The 17,638-nt window shown below is 46.9% G+C and overlaps 1 protein-coding gene across 7 annotated transcripts in view; it reads left to right on the top strand.

Moving 5' to 3' along the window:
* The window catches only part of SETD4 (SET domain containing 4), a 19,272-nt gene extending 4,879 nt beyond the window's left edge, over nt 1-14,393 (top strand). For 2 of the 7 annotated variants that reach the window (XM_019658643.1, XM_019658642.1), the window contains 9 exons: nt 202-297; nt 2,152-2,189; nt 4,514-4,602; nt 6,118-6,547; nt 8,611-8,785; nt 10,229-10,310; nt 11,133-11,213; nt 13,373-13,496; nt 14,131-14,393. In XM_019658643.1, the coding sequence (XP_019514188.1) occupies nt 202-297; nt 2,152-2,189; nt 4,514-4,602; nt 6,118-6,547; nt 8,611-8,785; nt 10,229-10,310; nt 11,133-11,213; nt 13,373-13,496; nt 14,131-14,265 (1,250 nt within the window). In that variant the 3' untranslated portion in view covers nt 14,266-14,393. Of the gene's footprint in view, nt 1-201; nt 298-2,151; nt 2,190-4,513; nt 4,603-6,117; nt 6,548-8,610; nt 8,786-10,228; nt 10,311-10,345; nt 11,214-12,592; nt 13,497-14,130 lie in introns of those variants that run through there. The other 5 variants (XM_019658646.1, XM_019658647.1, XM_019658645.1 and 2 more) reach the window with 5 other exon arrangements.
* Nucleotides 14,394-17,638: the final 3,245 nt, after the last annotated feature.

Raw genomic sequence — 17,638 nt, 5'->3', positions numbered from 1 at the left:
GGGTACAGCCCACCTTCCCATGCAGGAGTCCCAAGGGCAATCTTGTTGTTAAGAGCACGCGCTCCAACCAACTGAGCCATCCAGCCGCCCAATTTATTTTATGATAACACTGACTGAGACAGTTCATCAGAGATTTTTTTTTAAAATGGTGATCTGATGATATAGTGATTTTAATCACCATTTTTTCTTTCTATCGATTAGTGAATGAAAGCTGCAAGCCTGAATTTATAGAGCTTAAGAAGTGGCTGAAAGATAGGAAGTTCGAAGATCCAAACTTAATACCTGCCAGATTTCCAGGTAAGGTCTGGCATTCAACTCTCATGACCTTTATCACATGTGACATGTGGACACAGGTGACAGGAAAGCAGGGGTGACTTTTGTAGGTGGGCTGTATTGTCCCTGGGAGCACATCTTGTATTGTGTATCAGGCTTCCTGCCTTGTTATTATAATATTTGTGAAAGTGGATTAACATACATTACCTTGTTCTAAAAATAATTTGAATGGGTTTGTAGGGAGAAATTTCAGAATGGTGAAATAAAATTAAAAATTAAAAAAGGGAAATGAGAATAGAAAAATAAGGCGAAGGCAGGGATAAGGGTAATACATAAAAGCCACGATTATAAAATCTTGTACATCTCTCAGAGGTGAGCCACAAATTTGCCGCATCTCTCTAGCAGTCCAGACAATGTCTACGATCAGTTACCTGAGTCCTAGTGTTCTGTGAACAAAACTTCATGGTTTACTCAGCCAAGGTGCAGGCATTCCTACAACTTGGACCTGAGGGAAATGTCTTTGCTGGGTCCTTGAAGGGAAGACACTGAGGTCATGTGGTGACCGGTGGTGTCCTCATCCACACACTTACAGTGGCTTCATTAGACTTTTCAGGTCCTGCAGGGTGAGGGGATGATCGGATGGCTCAGGTGAGTCAGCATCGTTTTCTAAGGGGAGGGAGGTTCCGGCCCGCCGGTGGACGAGGGAGTCCTGGGGAGGCCTCAGCAAATCTGCTCCTCAGCTGCTTTGTGGCTGCTCCCAAGTGCTGGGGGCGGAGCCCTGTGCATGGCCGCAGCTGTGACAGTCACCTGAGCGGAGTGGATAAATGTTCTCTTCTGGAAGTTGAGCTTGTCATGGAGTTTGGATCAGTGTTCCCTTCTGGAACATTCTCTTACAGAAGTTGGGCAGCTTGCTGTGGCCACGGGCCTGCATGCAAGGCCACCCAGCTCTGTCCAGAAGTGGGCTTGAGGTCACCACGGGAGGCCCAAGCGGCTCTTCAGAAGGATTTTGGGTTTGCTGTAGCGCAGAGACAGCTGTGAGATTAGGGCTTTGGGCTGCTGTGTCAGGGCAGGTGCAGGCCCTTTACTTGAGAGAAAATTTAAGCCATACTTAAACCAGCAGCCTCTGAATTAAAAGGATTATTCTATTGTAGTATCTGTTAGGTAACTTAACTTTGAGCAAATTAACTTCCTTGTACATCATCCAAGATAAGTGATTTACCGTGTGCTCCTGACTAGGCCGTAGGAGGGGAGCCCTGGGCACAGAGGGGTGAACTTCTGGATGTTGGTGCTGGTGACAGCAGCGGGTGAACGCACTCTTGTGACTGTGCGCTGCCAAGGCCATGACTCCAGGCAGCAGCTGGCTGGGCCTGTTCCGTCCAGCTCGCCCAGTTAAGGAGTGCACATCTAATGGGTTGCCTGGTCGGGGAGGGGAGGGTGTAGTCCACAGGCTTTGTGGGACCTGACGGATGGTACTGGTCAGTCACAGAGGTCTCAAGCTCATCGCTGGGGAAAGCCGGGTTTGGTAGTGGGTAAAAGTGGCCGGAGGCCTCTGAGGTTGGGTGGGCACTGGGGGTCGGTTGCCCGAACCAGCTGGCAGGCTCCAGGGGACAGGCTCCTGTCAGAGACCCAGCAGAAATCCCGTGATCTGTAGGTCCCGACTCGGAAGCTCCCTTTGCCCTTCAGCTATTACAAACCCAAATGGAAGTCGGGACATTTTCCACAACAGCTTCTTGATCCTCTGGGAGTCAAAGGATGCGAGTCACCCAGCGTCAGCTTTGTGTAATTTTGAAGTTCATTCACATCTTTTACTCAAAATGGTGTCTCTGAGACCTTGAAGATATAGTAGGGTTTACCCTTTTTCTGTCTCTGTGTTCCTAGGTACAGGAAGAGGGCTGATGAGCAAAACATCCCTGCGGGTGAGACTTTCTCACATATCCTTAAAACCCAATGTAGATTTTGCTGCTTTGTTTTTGTGATTCAAATTCAGTGAATTAAAAATATTTCAGACATATAGGCATTTTTTTACCTAATGGATATGTTTGCATTCAATTCTGACTGTTGGAATTAAGTTTGCTGCATATAAGAGACAAACCCAAAGTAACAATGGTTAAGCTGAGTAGACGTTTATTTTGCCATCGTATAGATGAGCCTGGATAGGCAGACGTGGCCTGGCCTGGTCCCATGGCCATCAGAGGCCCAGGTTCCTTCCAGCTCTCTACCCACGTCCTTAGAGGGACCCCCACACCCTCAGGTCCTGGGTCTAGATTCTGGCGCTTGAGCAGCAGGACCGAGCAATGGGGTGAGGAAGGGCAGACTTTCTCCTGTCAAGGAAATTCCAGCCCCATCTCACCTGCCAGCGACCAGGGGCATGGCCCCAGCTAGCTGTGACGCAGGTGAGACGTGGGGTCCTTTCCCTGGCACTGGGCCCTTCCGATGGGATTGCGGTGGTGAAGAGAAGGAGAGAAGGCATGTTGGGGCAGGCCACAAGCAGGATCCGTCCACAAATGGTAGAAATCAGATGATGTTTTGAATGTGCCAGGAAGGGAGCTGCCCTCCTCGGAGAGGCTGTGCTGAGTAAAGTAAGTAGAAGCAGAGCCAGCAGAGGGAGGCGGCCTCGGAGCCTGTCCTGCCCAGGACGGCCTTCAGCCAGCCGTGGCTCCTGGAGGGAGGTGGATGACAGATGATCTCCGAGGTCTATTTTTGTTCTCGCTATGCTGTTTAAAGGGCATATCACACAGTTTTTTGTAAAGCTACAAATTAATTCCTTAACTTATTTTTTGCTGTTTTTTTTTTTTTAAGCGGCGCCATCCTGCCACCTGTTGGCAGCTCAGCGGCTGCTCAGCTCGGGCCAGGCATCGAACTGCTGTTGCTCAGAGCTCACACTCTTGAGCGAGCTCTTATCCAACTGAGCCACTTGGCTGGCCCTTCCTTAACTTATTTTTAATTATTTAAAAATTATTTTTAATTCCTTAATTTATATAAAGCCTAGCTACATACATATGTTTAGCCTAAAGAATGGTAGCTTTTAATGTGGTAATTCTATTATGCTATTTTTATTTTTTTATTGTTTTAAAATTTTTAATTGTGGTAAAATGTACACAACATAAAATTTACCGCCTTAACCATTTTGAAGTATACAGCTCAATGGTATTAAATAATTCACATTGTTGTGCAGTATTTTTACTTTTTGAACAGAGGTATAATTGACTTCATTCTGTAGCAGAATTTGGGGAGAGAAATAAAGCTCTTGTGTATACAGCAGTAACTATAGGTTGTTTTTGTTTAGATCATGAAGTGATAATTGGCAGTTGCTTTACATGTACTTTAAAAAATTTTGAAAGGTATGATAGTTCTTTTTTATATTGTTTTTTTTTTACATGTACTTTTAAATGTGGCCTTTTTGTTAAACTTTACATGTAATGAAATGCATAGATTTTAAGTGTCTAGCTTGATGAGTTTTGATGATGAAGAGATTTACCCCAGTCAAGACAAAGAACATTTTATCGTGTGGCTTTTTTTTTTTAATCAGAAAGTCGTGGGTGCCCAAACAGGAAGGGATGGTAGTGATCATCTAGGTTAATCCCAGTTGACAGATGAGGAAGCCAGAAATCGCACCCAGACGATTTCTGCCTGAGATTTTTAATCAGCTTAGGTGCCAGTTATAATGAAAGCAGGATCTTACGTCTGGCTTCTTAGTGCTTTTTTTGTTTCTGGTGTCTGTTACTTGGCATCTTAATTTTCCTTTCTATAAGTTTCTATCTCAGTGGGAGGAACTGAAAACCATACTTTTGCAGGTGGTAGAACGAGACCCTTGTGCTGGGTGGGCTGCCCTTTCTTTAGCTAGTTGGCACAGGTGGAGTACTCACGGAACACATGGATTGCACGGCTAGAGTTTTTTGGGGTGGTTTCTGCCTGTTTCCCGTGTATAGCACAATTTCCTGGCATAAGAAAGTGAAGGAACAACATGGTTTGACTTGTCAGAGTGTCTCCACATTCCTTTCTGGTGGTGGAAGGTGGACTGGTGGTGAGTGGGTGTCTGTCACTTAATTAACCTTTAATTCTTACTGGGGTCACAGTACCTGCGTGGGAGCAGCCTGGTCTCAGGGCTCCTTGGTAGTCTGTGGTTGGGATGCCTGGGTTCTTAGTAGATGATGGTGGAATTAAGAACTTGAAAAGACGCATACTCATGTGTCCTTCCCAAAGTATGGGCTTGCTAAACTTGACTTTCTCTTTTGGTAAGGAGGGACAGGTGATTATTTCGTTGCCTGCGAGTTGCCTGCTCACCACGGACACAGTGATTAGGAGCTACTTAGGGGCGTACATTGCTAAGTAAGTGACCACACACATGCTCACCTGAGCAGATGCTTCTCCTGTAATGTCTGGGTCGCTGGCAAATATGTCACTTAAAGCAGAGATCAGTAGGGCCCAGCCCTTCGCATAGCCAGCAGACATCTGAGATGACGCAAAAGGTTTCCTCTGTTCTAGGAAGTTTGTCCTTAATTATTGTACACTGCATTTTGAAGATTTTTAATGAGCTGCCCGGGATGTGGGTTGGAATCCTGCTCTGTCACTTACTGGAAAATGAAGACTAAATGGGATAATAGAGGTTCATCATGGCGGAGTGTCTGGACTCCTAGTAGCCTGTTCTGCTTCCTCACAGTAGAGCTTGACAAATGTTAATTACTCGCTTTTATTTTTACTCTTATTGTACTCGCTTGAATTCTCTTTCAACCATGAAGAGCTGTGGACGTTATGAATGTGTTAATGCTCCTTAGGGTAGAGGAGGGGAGGCCAGGCTGGGCGTGGGATCTGTCCTCTGGATCACCTCACAGCTGGCCTTTGTTGGGGGCTTTCTGAGGTCAGAGGGAGTGAGCCTCAGCAGGGGGCGTTTCTAAATCCTGAGGGTTGAAAGACTGTATTGTTTCTTAACCCAGGGTAAGTTCTGGGTTCGCTCTCGTAAGAGGGCTGATGTGTAATTATTTATTAGCCTGAGTAGAAGCAAGGATGCTCTTCTTAGCATTAATATTTTTCGTATCATCCTGAAATTTTGAGTAGCAGCTGAAACTTTGAAGGATTAATGTAAACGTTTTCTAAATACATTCGTGCAAATGAGCTGTTGATTGGTCACAAATAAAAATGCTGCAATGTGTAATTTGCAATAGAGTGGGTAGTAAGTTTAGGAACAAAAGCTTTAGAACTGTAATAAGTATATAATGAGCTTTTGTTATATACTTTTCCGTCTAAGTTCGTATCATACAGTAGAACTTGATGCAGCCATAAAAATGCTTCACTCTGCGCTGTCCAGGATGGCAGCTACCAGCCACATATGGTCGTTGAGCATTTGAAATGTGGCTTGTGTGACTGAGGAATTGAATGTTCAACATTTCATTTTAAATAATTAAAATTGAAATAACTACTTGTACCCAGTGGATTGTGCAAGTCTAGGTTCTTTCCGCCAATTTTTTCCCCCTAAGTTTTATTAATATATCATTACCCAAGTGAAACAAGTGGACTTCCAAAAGCTTTCAAACTGGAGAACCACGTTGGGAGCAAAGAGGTGTTTGCAAAAAAAGGAATCTCTTGCAAACAAAGCTGGGTTAGTGAGTCAGCTCTTGTATCAGTGTAACTTGCTCAGAGCACTCGTATTTCGTATTTTGGGTAAGCTGAGACCAAAGCCTTGAGGAAGGAAGACCCTCTCTTGGGTGCATTACGTCAACTGGGAGTGTCCTGACAGTTCGGCACAGTCCCTCTGGGACAGAGCAAACCACTGGGATTTCTGTGTCTTTTGCTTATCCATATTTTGAATAAAAGTAATTCCTTTAATCTGGCTTTTAATTTTAAAAGGTGGCAACCTCCTCCGTCTCCCCTGCTGGCTCTGTGCACCTTTTTAGTGGCAGAAAAACATGCTGGGACTCGTTCTCCCTGGAAGCCTTACCTGGATATTTTACCGAAGGCCTACGCCCTCCCTGTTTGTTTGGAGCCAAAAGTGGTGAATCTTTTTCCCAGACCTTTGAAAGCAAAGGCCAGAGAGCAGAGAACCCGCGTGCAGGAGCTCTTCACTTCCTCCAGAGACTTTTTCTCTTCCCTGCAGCCTCTGTTTTCTGAGGCGGTGGAGAGCATCTTTAGCTACAGCGCCCTCCTGTGGGCTTGGTGCACGGTCAACACCAGGTCCGTGTACATGAAGCTCAGGAGAAGGCAATGCTTTTCCGCAGAGCCAGACACCTGTGCACTCGCCCCGTACCTGGATCTGCTGAATCACAGCCCAAATGTCCAGGTGAGAAGTTGACAAGAGGCTACATGTTCCGTTTCGATAGGAAGGACTCTGACATGTAGAACGTGTGACTTTGCATAGTGAGTGAAACCACAGGGAAAGGTGTAGCTGGCTTTAGGTAAACCTACCTGCCGTCAGGTGTGCTCCTGTCTTTCCTCCGACCCCATCCTTTTCCTTTGCGCAGCTTTTCCTCTGGGCTCTCCAGACCCACAGAGCCCCGTGTTATATCCACTCGGTGGTCTGCCCCTCCCTCCCTCACCTTGGTTCAGAGCCTTCCTTTCCTTCTAGAGCTGGTCTGTTTCCTTTTAAACTCGGTGGCATTGCTGTCAGCTGTTCTCTTTGCTGTCGTCGCTGATCGACTTGCTCCTCCCTCCACTGAGCTCTGCAGTCTTAGAGGACGGGGACTTTGCCTTGTTCTTTGTCACCCCAGTGCTCAGCGCAGGACCTGGCACATAGTGGGCATTCAGCAAACCTTTATGGAATGGATAGATATTTGTGGGGAAAAAGAGTCTGAGAAGTCATTAACGAATCTCGCTTTGGGGACAGTCACAGATCTCTTGTTCCCCAAGCCCCCTCTCCTGTGGCACATAAAGGAGGTGTTTATATCTGTAGGTCATGCTGGGTAAAAGCCTGGCTTTGAGGGCAAAGGATGCCCATAGGTCCACTCACCTGTAACCCATCCAGGGTACCCTCGGAGGCACACTGGCCAGGACCCATGCTCATGCTGTCCTCTTCACGCCCCACGCCACCCTGGGAAGGTGGATGACGCCTGCTTAGCCCACTGCCAGTGAGAGGAGCGCGTGGGGACGCCCCCACTGTGCTTTTTGAGGCCGGGACATTTCTTACTTGTCTGCTTATTACTTTTATAGAAAGATGCATTTATAACAACATTAAGCAAAGGAGGCCAAGACTAGAAGGGTGTTTCTGTGGTTGTCAGTGAAATAATGTCGGGGGCTTGTAGCATAGTAGGGTGCTGGACGTAGGGACTGAGCCAGGTCCCGCTGGCGGGATTTTATTTTTACGGGGCTCTGAGTACGTTTATGAGTGTAGGGGTGCTGCTTACTCCGGCTGTGGGCATGTGGCCTGAGGGCTCTGGAGAGGCCTCCCATGTTTACTCTGGCTCTTAATGGAAAAGATGGTTGACCCGCGGACCAGAGTACATGGCCGCTGGCTTTGGCATGAAACGCCAAACCATGGCCCTAATCTGTTGTTGATGGCACAAGGTAGGAATCTCATTCAGCCTGATACTCATCCTCACCTCGCTGGGATTTGCTAAGTGTGTAGGCTGCAGGGCTTGTCCCCACTCCCTGGGGAGCAGTTAGGTCTTCTTGGCCTTTTCCTATCATTGAACAGAATTGTCACAAAACTTCATATGACAGTATCAGCCAATAGCACGCTGCTCAAAGGCTGGGTATTGTGAGACCTAATCTGATGTGCCGCCTTGACGGCTGTGGGCCTCACAGGGCCCCAGGGCCTGATTGGCAGCTCCTCCCCTCTCACCGGATATTCCCCCCACCTGGCAGGAAAGCCTTCCCACCTGGCTAGTTGCTCTGTCAGCCAGACTAGCTGCACCCCACCTGGTCCTTATCCTAACAGGGTTCACCTGCCAGCCCTCGAAATTATTCAAACAAGCAAATCCATCTTCCTACGGGAACCAGGACAGCCAGTAACCTCTTGATACTATAAAGCCTGATCCCCATGGCCCCCGCTGGCCGCTGTGCTCCTGAGTGCAGCCCTGTGTGGCCCTCCATGGCGCACTGCGGCCTTGCCCCTCCAGGCTGTATATGTGCCGAATAAACTGCTGTCAGTCGCACCTGTCCATTGTCAGGTGGTGTGTGTTCGGCCGTCCTCAGACCCCTGGGCAGGACTCCCTCCCTCCCTCACCAGTGGGGTGAAGTGGAGGTGAGCAGAAGGGGCGGAGTGCAGACGTGGGGCTTTGTGCACATGTGGTTAATTCAGTGATGAGTGTTTGAAAGCTACATCTGGCTTCAATTAGCACGACAACTTCATCTTTTTCGTTTCACGCTTTGCTTTAAAAAAAAATCTTTAACGATTTTCCTTTCAAGGTGAAAGCAGCATTTAATGAGGAAACTCGCTGTTATGAAATTAGAGCGGCTTCAAGTTGCAGACGGCACGAGGAGGTGTTCATCTGCTACGGCCCCCACGATAACCAGCGGCTGCTCCTGGAGTACGGATTCGTCTCCACCCGTAACCCTCATGCGTGCGTTTATGTCTCAGAAGGTTAGAATTCACTTCGGTTGTTATCATGAAGATGACACAAATGTTTTTTCTCCATTGCAGATGTGGTTATTTTAAGTTTTAATAAAAATGGCAAACCTTAAAATGTCTATCATTTGTTTTCCCTGAGGTAGGGCTAGCCTTGCTCTTACTGACCATAGACTTTCAGTAGTGAAGTAAAACAACAAAGCTTTGATTGATACTGAGGATAAGGACTGAGAAACGGTTTATTGCATTAGGTCGGACAACAGAATGGAAGACCAGGAAAACTGCTAAGGACACAAATACAATATTAATAGATGAAAAGAAAAGGAACTTTTCGTACTGAGGCATTGTCACTGTCACTAAAGATAGACCAGGTTTAGAGAGCAACCAATAGAAAGTAGTTATTAAGCACCTAGTGTGTGGAAGGCACTGCGCTACTCATAGAGGCAAATCTGGCACACCCCTTGTTTGGGGGCTTTAATGCCATGATGAAATAGTCACTTATGTTCTGTTGTGGTCTACAAGGTAGCCATCATAATTGGTATTGTTATTTTTAAAATAATAATTCAGTTCTTCAATTTATGCTGTGAAAATTCCAAATAGCGTATGAAAAACAGTGCATCGCAGGCTGAGTTTTTCTCTTCTCCTGAAGCAGCAGCAGCAGTTTTCTATGCTGTGAAGACAGACAGAGATTTACTGAGTGTTCAATTTGAGGTAGTTTTAATTTAAGTTCTAGTGGAAGTAGAAACTCGATTGAGGTGATGCTGCTCTACCCAATAGGCAGAATAATAATGTTCCTTATCAAAATAAAATAGAAAAGCAAAAACAGGGCCTGTCTGGCTCTTATAGAAAACTAGCTTTGAGATTAGCCTCATGTGATCAGAATAACTTAGATATTGATGACAATGAAATACTGATTTGTGAATAAATTTTATGTCAGTTATTTTTACATTTAGAAAAGAAAAACAGAAATATAAAAAGAAAATTTAGAAATAGAAAAATCCCTCGTTACCATATGATGCCAAGTAGTTTTGTTAATTTTTATATTCGCTTTCAGTTGTTTATGATTGCAGTCGCTAGTGGCCAGACAGTTTTGAATTTTGCCTTTTAAAAACTTAATACTGGAAACATTTTCTCGTGTTTGTACAGAGCCTACACTTTTGGTGGGTGTAACTTCCCAGCAGTCCTGCTGATGTCGTAGTTACCTGGTTTTTTGGTCGGTTTGCTTAGTGGCAGCATGAGCTGAGGTTGTGGATGTTTGGTCCCCTGCCCTGGGATTCTTGTAGCTTTTCAAGGGCTAATAATGATCTCACTGAGTTGGACTTGAATAGTTTTCCGGTATGAATTAGGCAAAACTGTTTACATGTGTCTTGCTTGCCAATGGAAGGAAGTTGAGAAGGAAAGGTCTATGCTTTTATCTGAATTACACCCTAAACCTCAGTCTGATTTTTTTTTATGTAGATATACTTGTTAAGTATCTTCCATCAACAGATAAACAGATGAACAAAAAGATTTCCATTTTAAAGGATCATGACTTTATAGAGTAAGTGTTTCTTTTTCTCAAACTTATTTCTTCAGGAAATTTTGATGAAAAAATGGAGAGTTAGGGTTTCTGTAGGTGTGAGATACCTCCTGACTCAAACCACTTGACAGGTAGGTATTTACTGAGCACTTCCTATGTGTAGTAAACTGTGCTCAATGTTGTGGGCCACGCAAGGAGTGTAAGACTTTGTTGGGGACATAAGATACCAGCTTGAAATCCTAAATCAATATACCAAAGGAAAGCTCTGAGTGTCTTGACTGGTGGTCCAGTGTGTTTGTCTCTGACACTGGGCTCCTGGGGGCCAGGCTGGCCTCAGTCCCCCAACAACATGGTGTGGGCTCTTGGGATGGGGCGGCCATGTGATTCCAGCCAAGTGGGATAAACAGAGTTCAAGGCTCTCCCTTTCAAATTTTCTTCTGTAGATAAAATGAAGCTTTAACCAATCCAGCCTCAGAATGAGGGCGGTCTAGCTGTAATGGTTGCCATTTGTTTGATCCCAAGGATAACCAGGTTCTTCATCCTTTATCTCACCATGACCTGTGGGCCTGTGGCCCATGCGTCCCGCTGTGGCCTCATCCAAGTTCGGCTTCTTAGCCAAAATAAATTGGAAAATCCTTTTTTTTTTCCTAAAGAATTTTCTATTATTCAGGCTTTATTCTTAAGTATTGGCAGACTTATTTTTTTCTTTTGTCTTTGTGACCACAATCATAGGCTACATAATATTTAGTGGCCCCTTTAAAGAAAGTTTGCACTCCTTAGCCATTTGCCATGGTGTCACGAAGTACCGAAATGACGGATTTGTCCTTGTTTTTCTTACTTTAGAAACTTGACGTTTGGATGGGATGGACCATCTTGGAGGTTACTCACAGCTCTTAAGTTGTTATGTCTGCAAGCTGAAGAATAGTAAGTTTCACGTGTGTTGGTCATGAGCTGTAGTGACAATCTGGAATGCCATTGTGCATATCGGGGTTGCTTATTCTTTAGGTAACTTGCCCATGCGGTGAGTGTTTCAGTGCTAAGTTGTCATCATTTCTGGAATCCTGGCTTTGGCATCATAATCAGATGCACGCTCCTGGGAACTTCGTCGCCTACCCAGATATGTCCCCCGGTGACCTGCAGCCCGTTGTTCAGGGCAAACGTGGCACAAGTGTGAGCACTGGCGCTGTTCAGAGGACGCTCCCTGAGTGGGTAGTTTTTTCCCAGGAGCAGGCAGAGCTCCTGACGAAGGGCCTCCCTGGTTCTGCCCCTGGGGCAGCTCAGGCCTCTGGCCCAGGGGAGGCCTGGGTGTCTCCCTGGGGGAGGCAGGTAGAGGATTCCTGGTGTGCACCGTGTCAGGCTGAAGCCTCTACTATTTCCTGGGCCTTTGGGTCCTCAGCTCACACAGCTGTGTGCCGCCCAGCCCCAGAGCTCCTTCAGCCTGGTCATGTCAGGGAGCTGGCGGGTAATGCCCATTACATAGCAGAAGCTCAGGGGAGAGAAACCGTGTGTGGGGAGGACTTCCTGGAGGTGGTGAGCTGCACCCTTGGGCAGCTGGAGGATTAAATGAGATACTGCCTAGGAATCACCCTGAACACAGAGCCCAGAAGTAGCTGGTACTCATTTAATGATGCCTATTACGTTGTTATGATATTGCTTCTTTTTTTTTCTGTAGGAACTTGGGGAGAAACATTGCTCCCTGGTCTCAACACCAGAAATAGTTGTGTTTATTCTCAGCAGGTGGTGTGTTTTTGTCTTACCGACACAGTGACTTTGTAACTGACGTGTTTCCCCCTTTGTATTGCTCACTAGAAAACTCAGAGGCAGGTTTGCGGTCCCCTGAATGTGCAGGATTTAAGGCACGCCATTTATCCCGGCTGCTGTGTCTTACCTCACTCCTCTCACCTTCCTTTTGTCTTGTCCCTGTCCATTCAGCTTTTAAGAAACGTAAGTTTCTTAAAATTCTCTTGGAAAAAGATATGAGTCCTTTTCAGGCACGTCAACCTCAAATTAAATACAACAGGATATTTTCCCGAGGCCGTCCTGAGGCCTCTCTTTTTCCCTTTGCATTATTTCTAACTCTGGAGGGGCGTGGTGATCAAGCCCGCGTGCGTGCATGCTAGTTCTGCCTCTCATTAGCTTTGTCACTTAGGGTAAGTTCTTTACCGGTCCCGATTCTCAACTTCTTTATGTCTGATGTGGGGATAATCTTCTTCTGCTAGCTGATTGTGAAAATTAAATTAGATATGGTTATGTATGAAACACGGTGCTTGGCACATAGTAATTTCCTTCCATTCTTTCCTGAGAACTCATCTATTCCTGAGGTTTCCGCTGTCATCCCTAAAGCTGAAGACAGCTGAGACTTTATTTCCTTTGTGGCTAGTCAGCTGTGCTGAGTTTCTGAGCGCCTTCTGTGTACTTCCACTCGGATGCTGCTTCCAGATTCTCCACGTCCAGAATTGGTACCTCCACCCCCTTTCTCCGTGGTTAGGGCTTCTTCCTGGCCTAGAGTTGGCTCTGCTACCCTCGGGCTCGGCACCCTGCTGTGGCTTCCTCTGGCCTACCTTGAGACCCCACCCCCTGCCTGCAGAGCTGGCCCCACCCGCCCACCGACCACATGGCCTCTGAGCCTCTGCGGTTGAAAACAGGGATGAGCTGCATGCAGAGAAGGGCTTCACTTAGATTCCTCCTTCGACAGCTTCCTTTGTGAAATGTGTTCCATCCAGTTTGCCATGTTTTAGAAAACGCTGTCACTCAAAGAGAGGACCCTTTGCTGCCTTTTGCTCCTTAGTCCTTTCGGCTGTGGGCTCACTGTCCTGTTCTGTCTCCTGCTGTGTTCCCGTGGCTGGTGGAGAGGGCCACTTACTATGTGCCAGACACAGGATTGTGTGATAATAAAAGGGTGCCAGTCCCCTCTCTTCTTCTTGGCAACTGCACGTGGTGGGAGGTTAGGGCATCTGCGTGTGGAACGTGTTTTATGCTTCTGGAAAAGTAGGAGAGGAGTTTGTGTGTTGTGTTGGGTGGAGAAGCCTTCTTTGCTTTTTGCAAGCCTGCTGAAATGACCTCATTGAACATTTTGGTTCTAGTACGTGCTGGAAAAAAGTACTTCTTGGGGAAATAATTTCAGATGCAAATGAGAAGACAAGTTTGGACATAGCCCAGAAAATATGCCATTATTTCATAGAGGAGAGTAATGCTATGCTTCAAAAGGTATGTTTCTAGAATTCTACATCTTTTTCTTACAAGAGTTACTTGTCCTATACATGTTGGATAGGGTTGCTACCCCTCCTTAGGGTGTTGTGTAACGGCTTAAATGAACGTTGATGTGATCTGTGTTTTTGACTGTAAACCTTGTGTCTACACCTTTTAATAGGTAAAATTATTGCATGAATACTTGGTAATAGATATTTAAGTACTCTTTCCCTTTTAGTTTTATTTAGTAAATGTTTTAATTAAATGAGAAATCAGCTCATGTGAATGAAAACATTACTGGGATTAAAACATTTAATGAAACTTGAAGACATTGTGTTAAGCGAAATAAGCCAGAATACAAGACAAATACTCCGTGATTCCACTTACATGAGCTGTCTAGATGAGGCAAATTCATAGAGACAGGAAGTGAAAGTTACCAGGAGCTGCGGGGAGGGTGCAGTGGGACTTATAGTTTGGTGGGCACAGAGTTTCTGTTTGGGATAATGGAACAGTTCTGGAGTTGGATAGTGGTCATGGTTATATAACATGTACTGCATGCCCCCGAATTGTTCATTTAAAAGTGGTCAAAATGGTAAATTTCAATTGATGTATGTTTTATTACAATAAAAATGTTTTTCAAAATGACTTCCAGGTTTCTCATATGAAAGATGAAGAAGTGGCTTTGGTAAACCAGCTAACTTTGGTGGAAACGCTGTGGGCGGAAGAACTGAAGATCCTCCAGGCATCTGCTGAGCTCCTCAGCAATTCGCAAGCAGCTTCTAGGTAACTCCACCCAAGTGCTTTTGATCACCTCCTATGGTGGGTGTGACGACTTAAACATTTTAAAACTAAGGTTTCTTTTATGTAGAATCATGTATACTCAATGGGTGGTTTCTATTAAACAGTTACATACTTCATTGTCTTCCTTTTCCTTTTCGTTGTTCGGGTTTGTGGGATTGAGTGGTGGCTGCCCCGAGGACCTTGGAGGGTGTCTGCGGGGACAGAGCAGGTTCTGGGGACTCTGGGCTGTGCGTGAGGATGGATGCCCTGCTAATGGCGCTTCTCGCACTCTCACAATCAACAGCAGTCCTGAAGGAAGAAGTCAGGAAAGTTCTGTGCTGGGAGGAGAGAGGGAGGTGACGAGGGAGCCTGGGCCTTGCACTGGGCTGCCTGCTTTTATCTGACTCGGCAGCTGGACAAGGGCGAGAAGCTGTGCTTCTGTCCTGCTCTGATGCCACTGGGTTTAGGGGCGCCCTGGCGGTGGGCGGCTTTGGAGGGGGGTGTATGGAGCGTGATGGGCAGAACTGGGTGCCCGCTGGGCCTCACCCCCAGCCCTCTGAGCTAGGTCAAATCACTGAACTTTCCCGCCTTGATTTCCCGTCTGAGAAGGAGGTCGTTGGGCTGGAATGGGGGTCCCCTGTGCTCCAGCCCCTCGCCCCCCATCCCGACCCACCTGTGGCACCTGTGGCAGGCAGAGGCCCCAGGCGGTGCTGCCACCCCCCTCAGAGAACCGGGGAATTACAATACATAATCCCTGACTGATTTTTATGAATGGAAAATGAATTAATCATTATTACTAAAGAAAGGAGAAAGGTGGAGGCTGCCTCCTCAGTCCTCCCTCTGTTTCAGTTTCCACAGTGTGTTTAAATCTCTTGTCACCAGTGTCCGTTCCTTTACCGCTGTGAGTGTTCAACTCTTTTATTCTGCTGCTTTTCTGTCATTTTAAAGGGAGTGTTGGGAGGATTAGGAGAAACATTTTGTGGTCCGTTGGCCATTTTGAATTTTTTAAATTATAAAAGCATTTTAGGCTATGGACTTCCCTCTGAGGATGGCTTTTATATAAAGTGTGCTCTGATTAGTATTTTTTAGATCTTGGCTTTGTATTTATATTTTTCACAGCATTTCCATGTCTGTCAATTAATATTCAGGACAACTGTGTGTGATGGGGGTGCGGTGGGGTGGTCAGAGCAGGTATCATATCATGTCACAGGAGCAAATATATGCTTATTATAAAAATTGGACCAGACTGACACATAAGACAATCACATTGATTAAATATTAGGAATACTGGGAGGCCTTTATGTGCAGCGTTTTATTTAAGCCTCTCAACTAGCCTATTTTAAAAATAAAGAGGTGAAGAAACTGTCTAAGATTGCACACCTACTTCGTGGTAGCGTGGAGATGCCCACTCACAGTGCCCTCAGAGGGACCACTGTCCACAGCGTTGGTGTGTTGGTGTCCCGAATTCGCCATGCTGCCCTGACATGGGAATAGAGTCCATGGTTCCATGCCTTCGCCTCCGTTTTCAGTTGGCATCAGTACGTGCAGAAAGCGGAGCTTCTGCGACTTCCTACACAAGCATTAGTGAGCATTGCAGACCTCGCTGAAGATGTCGTTGGGGAGACGTCAGAGCGGCCGGCACGGCTCTTCCTGCCACGCAACTTCAAAGTCTTGATTACACATGTAGTGGGAGCCCTGCCTGCAGGAGAGCAGCCTTCTTTCTTCTCTCTGCAGGCAGGCAGGCCCAGGCCAGCATGTGGTCCTGCTGCAGGTCTCCTTGCCTGGAAAGGCAGGAGGTGGGTGCAGGCACAGCCCGGCTTGTCCTGGGAAAGAAGGGGTCTTACTCCGGAAGCGAGGGGCGTGGCTCTCTGCTCTGTGGACACAGCTGCTCAGCCCGGGTGTCCTTCCCCAGGGGGATGCATTGAGGTAAATTTTGGAGGAGCCTCCTGGGGGCCACTTGGGGTTTCCAGGAGGAGGAGGGTGTTTCTGACCCTATCTGTGCTCCTGGTCTCTGGCCCCCAGGGCAGAGCTTATCTAACTGCTGACTCAGGAAGAAGGACTGGCCCGCAGTGCATTCCCATCAGCCTTACCCTGGAGGCCTTCCCAGTTAGGCCTCTCCAGCACAGCTGAGCCCCTGTGGGGATGTCTGCTTGATTCTGGGGTTCAGCGTAGGTAAACTGGCCTAAAGCCACAGCCATATTTTGACCTCTAGCCTTTCTCTTTTATTTTGTATCCTTTTGGGAACCAGGATGGGAAGAGGTGGGCATTCCCTCTGTAACTCAAAATGGGCTTCGGCCTCCAGGGACCCCTGGACAAGTCATGCAAGGGGTGGAGCTGTGGAGGGGTAGCCAGGTTGGGGACGGGCCAGGGTCTGCTCGCCCTGCCTCAGGCTGTGCAGGGGCTGCCCCAGTCAGACACTTCTGTTGCCCAGAGTCCTCCTGTTTTCCCTCCCTGGTTTTCCTTCTTCCCCAGAAATCGAATTCATCTCATTACAGAGCACAATGAAACCCAGTGAATCAGGGGCCCGTTGACCTCAGAAGGCAGGCAGTGTTAGAAGTAAAGCCTTTTCATTATTGTATCGTCAACATTTATTCCTGTTCATATATATAGTTGGTGTTGACTTTATTTTTTAGTATCTACAGTGGATTACATAATATGCTGTACCACAGGTCTGAAAACTTTTTCTATAAAGGGCTCAAAAGTAAATATTTTAAGCTGTCTGGGCCATACAGTGTTTGTCCCAACTCTACTGAGCAACAGCCACAGACAGCATACAAACGAGCAGCATGGCTGTGTTCCAGAAAGACGTTCTGTGCGAAGGCGCCACGGGCCGGAGCTCACTGAGCCCTGCTATACCATGCTTTACTTTTTCTGTTCCCTAGCTGTGGACGCCTAGGACCTAAATATATTAATTCCTACTTGAAGTGGCTTTACACCTGTAGAAAATAAAGCCCTTAACATGAACAACTTTGCAGACCCACGTGGTAATTGTTGTGCTTTTGTTACCTAGTGATGAGAAAAAATAGACAATAACACAAAGCAACTACTTAGGGGCTGGCCGAGTGGCGTGTTGGTTAGGAGTTGGCTTGGGACCGTGAGCTCTGAGCAGCAGGGCCGCTGGTTCGGATCCCACATGGGCCAGTGACACTGTGCCCTCAACAGCTAAGATGGTGAACCACAGCTCGACCTGGAGCTGGGCTGCCGTGAGTCACTGGCGACGGCGTAGGCTGCAGTGGGCTGCCATGAGCTACCCTGAGTGGCTGGCAGCCACCGTGAGCTGCCATGAGCCGCTGTGAGTGGCTGTCCAATGGCCGGCGACTGATCTGCCTCAGCCAGGAAGAGCGCAATGATCACAATACCAACATGGGCCAGTGAAGCGA

This window comes from Hipposideros armiger, unplaced genomic scaffold (genome assembly GCF_001890085.2).
Source record: "Hipposideros armiger isolate ML-2016 unplaced genomic scaffold, ASM189008v1 scaffold_285, whole genome shotgun sequence".
In the NCBI taxonomy this organism is placed as follows: Eukaryota; Metazoa; Chordata; class Mammalia; order Chiroptera; family Hipposideridae; genus Hipposideros; species Hipposideros armiger.
This window is presented reverse-complemented; position numbering and strand designations above follow the sequence as displayed.